Source organism: Alosa pseudoharengus, unplaced genomic scaffold (genome assembly GCF_046254945.1).
Source record: "Alosa pseudoharengus isolate Yale_2024_CS ecotype anadromous, Long Island Sound unplaced genomic scaffold, YU_APseudo_1.1 YU_APseudo_1.1_scf_2, whole genome shotgun sequence".
Classification (NCBI taxonomy): domain Eukaryota; kingdom Metazoa; phylum Chordata; class Actinopteri; order Clupeiformes; family Clupeidae; genus Alosa; species Alosa pseudoharengus.
Genome location: NW_027468663.1, coordinates 18,877,814 through 18,889,633, shown reverse-complemented (window position 1 = coordinate 18,889,633; position 11,820 = coordinate 18,877,814). Strand labels below are relative to the sequence as shown.

The window sequence follows — 11,820 nt, the reverse complement described above, 5'->3', positions numbered from 1 at the left end:
AGGTAAGTAGAATTACATAATTTAGAAAGGTGGATCACTAATACCTTGTTCTCTACCATGGATAATAGCTTCACCAAATTTCATAATTAAACTCAAAAGAAACTCCGTGGGTTTCCATTAACTAATCCATTTGTAGGCTATGCATTTCAGCACCAGAACTGGGATTTTAAATAAATAAAAATGAATTTAAAAACTCAAACTCTTGTCGTTTAAGTCGTTGGCCTGTATGTTTTGATCTAACTTGAAATATGAAATGCAATGTGTAAATAAGTGTAAATAAGTGTTAGGCTTACAGATATGTATTACTGATTTCACTTAACAATTTTGGAAGAAGGCTGTCTTAAAACAACATGACCACAAGATACATTCTACTTGTGCTTATTTTCCAGTGAACAAACGTATATCTCCTCAGTCAATTCACACTGTTAGCCTGTAGTCTTAGACCAATAACCTCAGTGTCATGCACAAATTGTAGGCTATGTGAAGAACTAGGCCAAAGTTTAATCGTCAGGTCAACCACAGATGTGCTGGACGGTGAAAGACATCCAGCTCATAAATATCCCGAGAGGTCATCATATTTCAAACTTGCAGTCAGCAATAGAAGTAGGCCCTGGTCCCCAGGCCACTCACTCCACATCTCCAAAAAAAAACGTTGCTTTCTTAAACACTGTTCAGACATAAAATTACACAGATTTGTGAAGATACCATAGCCACAAATCTAGTGACTTCTCTCTCACTGTTTTTTGTTGTTGTGTGTTTGTTTTAGAGAACAGGCTCATTGGGCAAGGATTACTTGACAGTTGGAGTATAGCCCCACCTCTAACCATAGTAATGGATTTATACTCTTTGACTGGACTACAGTTGCTATGGATGTTCAGTTTGGTGTTTGTTTAAGCGGACATTATCATCATAGATAGAACAGCCCATGTTGGAGACGCCCCCCCATACACCCACTTGTGTAGATAGTGCAGTTCCTCCACAGATATCCAAACATACACACACCTCTAAATAAATACCCCGCTTCACCCATCCACTTGGCCCTTGCCCCTTAAACAGTAAATGTCTTTAGTGCTTAGATAATCCTACAATTCCCTTCAAGATGGGATGAAGTGTGCATGGGTTATGAGTTGTGAGCAAAGTGGTGGAGTTGCTTCTCTTATAATAATAATATATAATAATAATAATAAGCTTTATTTGTATAGCACCTTTCATACACAGAATGCAGCTCAAAGTGCTTTACATTTGAAGCATGTAACAAAATAATAGTCAGTCAGTCATTATCAATCACATTTCTTCATTGCTGGGGCCGTTTATGATCCACTCAGCAACATATCAAAAATATAGAAAATGACATGTCATAAGACTGGCAGCCTTAACCCTCTTACCCCCCACAAGCACGCCATATGGCAACTGTGGCAAGGAAAAACTCCCATATTCCAGGAAGAAACCTTGAGCAGAACCTGACTTAATAGGGGGAGCCCATCTGCTTCTGGCTGGCTGCGCCCTCCAATAGCAGCAGATGTAGAATAATCTGAAAAAGTAGTCTACAGGATAAGACGAGTTAACTAAAAGCTTTCCTGTACAGGTATGTTTTCAGATCTTTTTTAAAAATATTTACTGAACTCGCCTGCTTGATGTACAGAGGCAGGGTGTTCCATAGTTTGGGGGCATAATGGATAAAAGCAGCTTCTCCACTTTGTTTGTGGAGCACTTTGGGTACGATTAAAAGATTAGAATTGGATGATCTAAGTTTCCTTTGTGGTTGATAAGATATTGGGCATCACTTGGGCATCACTTTCTTATCAGAGGTGTACGGTCAGGATTTTTCTAATAATACAAAGAAACAATGACTGTTTTTAGATTCAATCCATATGATGATTGGCTTTTCGTTGAGTCAAAAACATATGTAGTGCAGACTTTAAACCCTGAGATCTTCAGTTGCTTCACTTGCTAAGAGGCTTAATCAACGCTTAATCTGGGATTATTGTGTTAGAAAGAAAACCCCTTGAAAGCACAGATGTTGAAAGTTCATGGCTTGACACATTGTACAATTAGTATATTTAAGGGTTATCGTGTGATGCTCATTGTTGTACAAATACAGTAATTGGCACAGATATGTGTACAGCTCTTCTTTGAAATTACAAATATTAAACCCTGTGGCCAGAGGAGGCTGTTGTATAGGTGGTTTTACCTGCTGTATGTTGAGCCCCACCTTCTTATATTTAGTGAAAACTTGATGAAGTTTAGCTCCCACTAGCAATAACTAGTCACATGCTAACATTGTTCAAACTAAGTTGTCGGATGATATTGAATGTGACTTTCCTGTGAGTGTGAATGCCCTAAAGCCCTTTTGCGATGCAGGCGTTCTCAAAATAACTTCATATGGATTAAATTGCATGTAGTGTCAATAATGTCTTGATGATACAGTTGAATCTAATCTAATCTAATATAATCTGATGTACCTCCTCCCCTCTTTCTACTACAGGTATTGGGTCTACATACTTCCATGCCACTCTCAGCTTCCTGGGTCAGATGCTGGATGAGCTAGCCATTCTTTGGGTGCTGATGTGTGCAATTGGAATGTGGTTTCCAAAGCGATACCTGCCGCGAGTTTTCAAGAAGGACAGGTTAGACACCTCACACAGTAATTATTGAGAATTTAAGACAACAGACTGTTCAGCAGCTGAGTTCAAGCAATAATAAGCAAGGGTAATGAAAACGAACAACAGAGAATTCTGTTGAATGGACACAAATTGCTTGAACTCAGCTGCTGAACAGTCTTTTGTCTTAATCATCCCCTTTACAATGGATGCTACATTTTTAAAAGGAGACAGATACCCGTGAAGCACACACACTCTGGGTCTAGCAAGACACACTTCTGTAGTACATTCAGAATGATCATCTTTCTGGTATAGCTCTGTACTTCCCAGGAAAAGAAATGAGCTTGATGTCAGCATATGTCTGCTTAAAATCCTGAAATAAACATCCACGTGCTGTACGCAAGTCACCTTTGTCATGGCGACTGATGAACCCCCATCTTGTGACAGATGTTGGAGAAAGACTTTTCTGACTTTCAGTCTGTTTGAGATTAGTTCAGCTAGAACACTGGGGAATTTATCTGCATGGAATTTATATATGGCTTTCCGTTCGTGAAATGGAGTTGCCTCTTTTGATGCACCAGTGGACTGTGTTAAGTGTTAACTGATTTGATGCACCAGTGGACTGTGTTAAGTGTTAACTGTTTTGATGCACCAGTGGACTGTGTTAAGTGTTAACTGATTTGATGCACCAGTGGACTGTGTTAAGTGTTAACTGATTTGATGCACCAGTGGACTGTGTGAAGGGTTAGCTGTTTTCTGACATACTCCAGAGCCCCAAGTGGCTATATTTATCACATCATGATGGTGTCTCATGCAGTGTCTTCTGAGGAACGTCACACACACACACACACACACACACACACACACACACACACACACACACACACACACACACACACACACACACATGCAACAGTTATTTCTGGCTCAGCGCTACACATGGACTGGCTGTTGTCCAGATTCTCTGAATCTTTTCACAATATTATGTACTCTATGGTGAAAGTATTTCCGATTCTTTGGCTTCTTTGCAAGGTTACATTAAGAAATGCTCTTTTCACAATTCTCTCACAAAGCTTGATACTAAAAGTTAAGCCACAAACCACCCTGAGCCTTTGATGGATTCTCCTTTAATAACCAACCATGACACCCTACCAGTTCTCTTGCTTATTGAGAAATGTGTAACTTTTGCCCATGTACCAAGAGTCTAGCAGGCATTGTTTAGTTAAGTCAGTCAACCAAAACCAAATCACTTATCTTTACCTTTGTGAGTTATATAATGAGAATTTACAAATTACCACATAATTGGAAATGGGGTGTACAGAAATATCACTTCCCTTCAACATCCATTATACATCTTAACATGTTGAACTTTCAGGGTTACTCTATGTTAGCTATGTTAGTGCTCTCTGGTAAACTGTGTGTCATGTGACGTTTGGTTCCTCTCTGCCCAAGAATAGTGTTGTCCAGACAGAGGTAGCGCTGACACTATTAACATGGGCTTGTTGTGTCATCAGTTCATGCTCTATTGTTAGGCAGCAGGGATGGTTGCCTGTCACAGCAAGTCCCAGAAATGCACCACAGTGTGGAAGGGGGAGAGAGAGAGTCCTAATGACTTATTTGCTTTCAATTATATCTGGGGAACAAAATCTGACCTTCTAGTTATAGTCATTGGAGTCTTTCCAGGATTATCTTTCTAGTAAACAGATTGGCTTTTCTTTTATTCGATGCAGGCCTTTTTAAAGGGTCAGCGTTTGTTCTGTTTTTTTTATGTATGAATGGTGTGTGTGTGTGTCTGTGTGTGTGTGTGTGTGTGTGTATCTGTGTGTGTGTGTGTGTCTGTGTGTGTGTGTGTGTGTCTATTTTCAGTGTTTTCCAAACATATAGGCAACAAATATAGGGCTAAATCACAGTTTGCAAAGGTGTGCCTTCTCCGAGTTCCTCCCAACACCCTTTCATTGTGATCCTAAACTAAATCACAGTTTGCAAAGGTGTGCCTTCTCCGAGTTCCTTCCAACACCCTTTCATTGTGATCCTAAACAAGTTGAACATATTTTTGCCCTGCTAAGCCAATAACACAAAAGAATCAGATTTTCTATACACAATTGCACCAGTTCTTGTGGAACCTGTTTAGGTCCTTATCCATGTGACTGGTTCCCTTGCCTCTCCCCTCCAGGTCGCGCTTTAAGGTAGTGATCGGCGTGCTGTCTGGCGTAACCACGGGGCTGGCCTTCATCAAGCCTGTCATCAACTCCGTGTCCCTGATGATGCTGGGCATCCCCTGCACCGTGCTGTTGATCTCCGAGCTCAAACGGTGAGGGACATCTCTATCTCTCTCTCTCCGTTTCTCTCTCTCTGTCTCTGTCCCCCTCTCGGTCTCTCTCTGTGTCAAGCACAACATGCCAATGAAGGAAAGTGACCCATTGGTTTGAGCAATTAAGATTTGCATGGCCCAGCATTGTAGGGTACCACACAGCACTGCCTGGACAGTGCTTGTCACCCTATTCACTCTCACACAGAGTTGAAAAAGGTTTCCAACCTTTTCCATTCACAGTCTGTGGGGAGATGGTTTGCATGAGTTATGGGGAGCAACAATAATAAAATAACTGAAGCTATTCAAGTCTTTCGAACACAATAGGCATCCGTTGGCGGTCATTTGCCTGTTAATTTGCTTAGTGGTCAGTAAAATTGCGAGCATGCAAATATGAGAGTATTTGAGCATCAGGTCAAGGGGTCATAGACAGACTTGTGGGCCTTTTAAAAAAATAAATAAATAAAGCTGCATTGCATGATCAATCTGACCTTAGCAGGGTGCACAGAGCACTGCTGGCTACTTCCAGCTGCTCCATCCGGAGTTAATGAGGCAAACTCACTCAGTGTGTGTGTGTGTGTGTGTGTACGCGTACGCATGCATGAGCAGTAATCCCTGATTTCTTTAATTATCGCGGCACGTGGCTCTCTCTATGCCTTGCTACGTGCTGCTTTTTCCTGCTGAACCTGTGCAGTGTCCTCATGTCATTACTGAAAGATTATGATGGGAAAAGAGATTCCTGCTTTTAAAGGTAACAGTTAAATGGCACTAACTTTTCATTTTGCACCAACATATCATTATAAAAGCATATAAAATAAGATATGCGATTCTGAAGAAAAAATAGTGAACTTGGCATCAAATGATGGGGTTGTTAAGCATATTTGTGCAATGTCTATGGAATTACAGTATTTTGTATACGCTTAGCACTAGGAAAGGAGTTACACACAGTGTAGTCTCTAAAAATGGCATCCTTAGAAAGTCCTCTGTACACTACATGGTTCTACAACTAGGTAGTGGGCTGCTGCCTCATTTCAGTACCACATTTTAAATCTCTTTAAATGCTATACTAAATGCTAAAATGTAGTAATTTATTAAGGAATGATTATGGTATTCATACGCAGTGATTAAAAAAAATGTGTCTAACGTTAGGTGGAGTAAGGTCTGTAGACATTGAACCCTGCCTCACTTGGCCAGCTATTTTGCCACTGACCCCCGTGCTCTGTGTGACAGTGGCTGATATGGACTACTTGTTTTTGCACTTTGGGTCAGAGGCCTGCTGTCCCTGGCTCCGTAAAGGCCCAAACCTCTCACCCGTTTGGAATGCTGTCCTCTAACACAGATGATGGCCATTGTCTTTGAGACGGACTGAAATTCCTGTTCAGTGGAGGTCACTGATGCCTTGCCTCACGCCTCTCGCCTTAAGAGGCCTATGGCATAAATGTGTGGTCTGTTCCTTGAGAATCTGGTTCAAGGAATTGACTGAAAAGAAAATTAAACAAATGGCACATTGACAGGTTTAACTGGATCTGCTGGTTCTGAGTCTCTGAGTCTGAGTTCTTGAATTTCCCCTGGGGATCAATAAAGTATCTATCTATCTATCTATCTGTCTCTGAGAAGGTTAGAAGTTTGTTTCTGATGTTGTTTTTGTAGGAAGTCCGACTGGCGCTTGTGGTATTGTTCCATGTCTATTTGTGATGATGGATGTTGAGTTAAAGAAAGTTTGGGCACGGTTTGGCGGCAGTCCACTCTGTTAACACAGCAACTGTGAGTTGCTAGGAATTCTTCTCTGATGACTCCTCAACTCTGTCCTCAATGACATTGTTTTACTTGGCATTAGTCCATGTCTTCCTTTTTATTTTATTCTTGGATAAAATGTTTGGCATGTTTGACCCAGGCTATTCCCATCTGTTCCATGAACTGATGCATTCGTTATCTCATTCCTAAATGTTTTCAACACCATATGACAGGCCAACTTAGGCCGGAATTCCAGAGCTGGTCTTGATTTAAAGTGACAGCTGGTCTGGTGGTGTACGTGTCCACAAGCGGTCTCCCTTCTCCCATTGTAGTGTTGTTTTCCCATACTGTAAGCACTAGTTTGAATATAACAGTACTCGTAAGTATAATATAAAACAGCTGTGTATGTATGAAATTGCATTTCTGCAGTTCTGTACTATATATTTCCAAGTTCTTTATGCACCTTCTTTATGTCTTGACATTCAGTATGTAAACCACTCTCAGCTGAATTGTGTCTTTAAATAACATTCTACCAAGATGAGGCCATCATTTCAAGAGCCATCTGAGGAGACACTGTTGTGGATTTCACACTCCCCCAGTGTTAAGCTTGCTCCTCCATTGTACTGTCCCTATCACACATTCACCCGTTTGTGCACCCCAACACTTCTGCGATGTTGTCCCTTTGAATTGCGTCCTAACTGACCAGGAAGGCCATTCAAGCAAGAACCAAGAGATGAATCTAAACCGATCACTTTCCCAGCGAATCCATGTGAATATATGTTTGGAAGATAACTGGTAGCATAATGTAAACAGTCTTTTAACTGCCTCAAGTAGTGTTTTCCCCCACTCTGCCATATGGGTCTGTAAGCAGCATCTGAAGGCCATTCCTATCTTTTCACTTCAAGAGGAAGAGCTGACCGCTCCTATCCTTACCGTTGTGATCTGTTTACATTTCCACTCTCTTGATCCACTTCCTTTAATCTTAATCTTCATCAGTGTCCTGTCTCTGACCGTCCTCCACCCCACAGCGCCCCTCCTCGGCCTGGCCTTATCGTCTTCCTCCAGCCCTGACCCACACCCTCTCGGCTGTGTTGTGTCCGGCGACAGCTCTCAGCCACATGTGTGTCCACTTACATAAGCATCATCAGCCATGCCGTACTGGGTCCGTTAGCCCAGAATTATTGTCGTCGACAGATTCTATAGACTAAGAATTTGTGATCTCGAGAGACTAGGCTGGCTGAGCAGTAATTTAGAAGGGAGTTTTTCATAGCATTGCTTAATACACAAATCGGGTGTAGGCTACACAGCTGGGTGAACTGCAAAAGGTGTCTATTGACACTACAAAAAAGAAACAGGAATAAAGAAACCCATAGTCCAAGTGTTGAACAGCTGTTTGTCACTGTGGTGACACCAACACCATCTTCATCAGTTTAACAGCCATCAGATGCCAATGCTAGTTTTAGAATTGGGCCCGTAAAAGAGGTTAGTCACCTCCACAACATAATATGCCTGTAAACTTTTTTGGAGTGTCTTGAGCTTTGATGTCAATACCTTTGATTATGTACGTGTGAGGGACAAACTTGTGAGACAACGGACATGAAGGATAGTGTGTGTGTGTGTGTGTGTGTGTGTGTGTGTGTGTGTGTGTGTGTGTGTGTGTGTTTGTTACTGTAGGTGTGAAAACCTCCGTGTGTTTAAGCTGGGCCTGATCTCAGGGTTCTGGTGGACGTTGGCGCTGCTTTGCTGGATCAGTGATCGCATTTTCTGTGAGATGTGGTCCTCGGTCAATTTTCCCTATCTGCACTGTGTATGGTAAGTGACCGCCCCTCAGCTCATCTCTAATAGGGATGCACCAATTCTGACATTTTGAGCCGATACAGATGTTTTAGATGTTTTGGGGGGCAGCCGTGGCCTACTGGTTAGCGCTTCGGACTTGTTACCTGAGGGTTGCCGGTTCAAACCCCGACCAGTAGGCACGGCTGAAGTGCCCTTGAGCAAGGCACCTAACCCCTCACTGCTCCCCGAGTGCCGCTGTTGTTGCAGGCAGCTCACTGCGCCGGGAATAGTGTGTGCTTCACCTCACTGTGTGTTCACTGTGTGCTGAGTGTGTTTCACTAATTTACGGATTGGGATAAATGCAGAGACCAAATTTCCCTCAAGGGATCAAAAGAGTATATATACTTATATAAAAAATTATTTGGACGATAACCACTGCCGACTCTGATATGTTTTTTTTTTTTGGTTTGTTTACTTTGTTTATTTTGTTGATTATACTCTTTAGTGACAAAGAAACAAAAGTATTCATGATAAAAAAAGATAACTGAACCGTTTTCAGGTCTTTCAGCCCTGCAGAATCTGCTACATTTGAATGTCTGAATGTGCCAGTCTGCACATAACACAATGTTTAGCTAGTGCAAAATTGATGACACATTAGCCACTGCAATCTATAAATGTTTTGCTTGACAGGTCGATACCTATCAACAAGGCAGATATCAGCTTATACTGATGTTAGGCTGATATATCCGTGCATCTCTACTAGATCCAAGCATTTTTAGCTCATGGTCCCAATAGACGGGTTTCCTGTTTACCAACAAAACTAGATGCGCGCGCAGCCGTGGGGCAGAAGACGCTTTGTGGCCGTCCACAACATTATAAACTTAACCTAATAGTCGGCTGCTGTAAGCTATACAAGACATTACCGTAGAGCAACATTTGTCCTGGTTTGTGGTTTGATGCTTGTGGTCTTCCCTCTAGGCACATCCTCATCTGCCTGGCCTCCTACCTGGGCTGTGTGTGTTTTGCATACTTTGACGCCGTCTGCGAGGCTCCGGAGAGAGGGCCAGTCATCCTCTTTTGGCCCAGTGAGAAATGGGCCTTCATCGGAGTCCCTTACGTCACCCTGCTCAACGCTCAAAACAAGTCGCCCATCAAGATGACCTAGTGCTCACGCTGCAAGGCTTTGAAGTGCTCTACCTCAGCTCAACCTCCCGGAGGTGCTCCAAGCTTTATAAAACAAACTCACTTCTCCTCAGGGCTGGAAAGGGTTAAAGAACAAATCCCCCCCACAACCATTGATAAGCACATAGCTGAGGCTGGGTATGGTGTGTTTTCTGCACAAAGTTCTAATTTTTCTGTAGATACAAGAGACCTTTGGTCTGACTATGAAGGGTTGGTTTTGTGAGGTATTTTTTGCCACAACAGCTATATTGGTACATTTAAAGGTACATATCATTCTTTCAGGAATGAAAGTTCAAAAACATATCAACTCAAAGGCAGGTAGTGTGCATTATTGAGGAAAAGGTAAAATAAGCTCTATTGGAGTTTAACAGCAATATTGAATTCTCAGAGAGAGATATCCAAATCCAGATGCCAAACATTTTCTTTTACATGTCAGAGATTGTCTGGGAAGAATTTAAATTAGTTCACCTACCACTGCCACACCACATTTGCTATCAAATTGTGTATGTGTGGATTGGAAAGCTCACAGTCAGACATTTGGCTATGAGAATTAGCCAAATATATGATGAAAAGCCATTACATGTGATTTGCCAAAAAAAGATCTGCTTTGTACTAAGTTTGACTGTGGTGACAAGTGACAAAAATTGTGTTAGAATGTTTAAAAGTGGCTTAAAGTTATAATCCATAATTCATAATTCTGCACTTTGAGTTTTATCACACCAATGCTTTTGTTGAATGTCCAGATAAGTGTTTTGCACCCTGGCTTCTTTTCTGTCCAGGGGCCAATAACCTTCTCCACTCCAAAGCATTACCTGCTGACATCTTAATGCCATATCCTTACATACCAGTGGTGTAGGTAGTTGTTTAGCATTAGAGCAGTTATCTGAAGTATTGTGTTGATTGTTAATTTGAAGAGGTTGGAGATATATTAACCATGCACAAGTTATGTTTATTTGCTTAGAAATCAAGATGAAGATTTTAAATGATGGGCAGAGCAGCAGTTTGTAAAGTCAGTGTAGTTCAAACATAATCTTATTTACTCATGTATATTATTATTAATATTTACTATTTGGTATGCAGTGAACAGATGTGTGAGATTTGTTTGAGTAAAAATGCTTTTCTATATTTTGAATAATTTTAAGCTTTAGATGAATAAGTTCAGATAAAAACCGTTGGATTTCTCGTCCACCGTGCATAACCAGATGTGCTGGATGCCATGTCACTTAAATGTGAAATCATTTATGTTATTCTATATTTATCCTCCCAAGTGCTCATGAGCACACGTCTATCCAAAGGCTGTAATCCGTCTCTTGTGCTCCCCCTACTGGCAATAATTAGACGTTCTTGAAAAGAGCAAAGGGTCACTTTTTATTTTTAGATGGGCCTACCTCTTAAATCTCTGAGTGCAATTACGGCACCTCGCGGGCAGTGTTGTTACGTGTGTACATAAAACAGTGTTATGGGACACTACATCACATTTCAGTCATATAGGCTTGAATATGCCACATGCCATTTTCAATATTAAACGTGACAAATCATACAGGACTGACTCAGCCCAATTAAATAGGATACTATGGGCTACACTTGACAAATACAAAACATAATTCATGTTAACATGTTGTGCCAAAGAGTAGAGGGACAATGTCTGTGCCGCAGCTGAAGACATTTTTCAAAGGTAAAATTGTGAAGGTATAGGCGCATTGTGGCTGTGTCTCATTCAAACATGTCAGACCGTTTTAACTGAAAAGGAAGAGGGTATATTTTGCACAATGCGTGTCTTTGCACTGGTAGCTTAAGGGAAATTATTTGTTAAATTGTGAAAGTGCTCTAAAATGTACCCTATAAGAATGTACTGTATTTTGACATGTTAATTCTATAAACAAACTTGCAATAAATTGTGTAATAAAGAAAACAGTGTTACATTATTTAGTTTATTCTCTTAAGAACACCACACATTTGGGACAGAACAGTGAATAGCTCAGACCAATCAAAAATGTTCAGAATGAAAAACAAAATTAAGTGATATTTACATACAATAATTCATACATGACATGAAAAAAACTATATTGGCGTTTCTAAAGCTACTGAAACATGGAAACCGTTTTCATGTGAGGAACATCTTTGAGTGTCTGAGACTAATTTCCAATACTGGGATCAATCAAGACTGGTTCACCACGATTGATGAAATGCCTTCCTGTATGCTCCTTGCACTGGCACTCC

At 41.1% G+C, this 11,820-nt stretch overlaps 1 protein-coding gene across 1 annotated transcript in view; it reads left to right on the top strand.

Moving 5' to 3' along the window:
* LOC143134006 (alkaline ceramidase 2-like) overlaps positions 1–11,136 on the top strand; it is a 12,027-nt gene extending 891 nt beyond the window's left edge. Inside the window, exons 2-6 of the mRNA XM_076294035.1 lie at positions 1–2; positions 2,486–2,627; positions 4,774–4,911; positions 8,317–8,454; positions 9,397–11,136. The exon at positions 1–2 is cut by the window's left edge and continues 113 nt beyond it. Of these exons, the coding sequence (XP_076150150.1) occupies positions 1–2; positions 2,486–2,627; positions 4,774–4,911; positions 8,317–8,454; positions 9,397–9,583 (607 nt within the window). The 3' untranslated portion in view covers positions 9,584–11,136. The remainder of the gene's footprint in view (positions 3–2,485; positions 2,628–4,773; positions 4,912–8,316; positions 8,455–9,396) is intronic.
* The last annotated feature ends 684 nt before the right edge of the window (positions 11,137–11,820 follow it).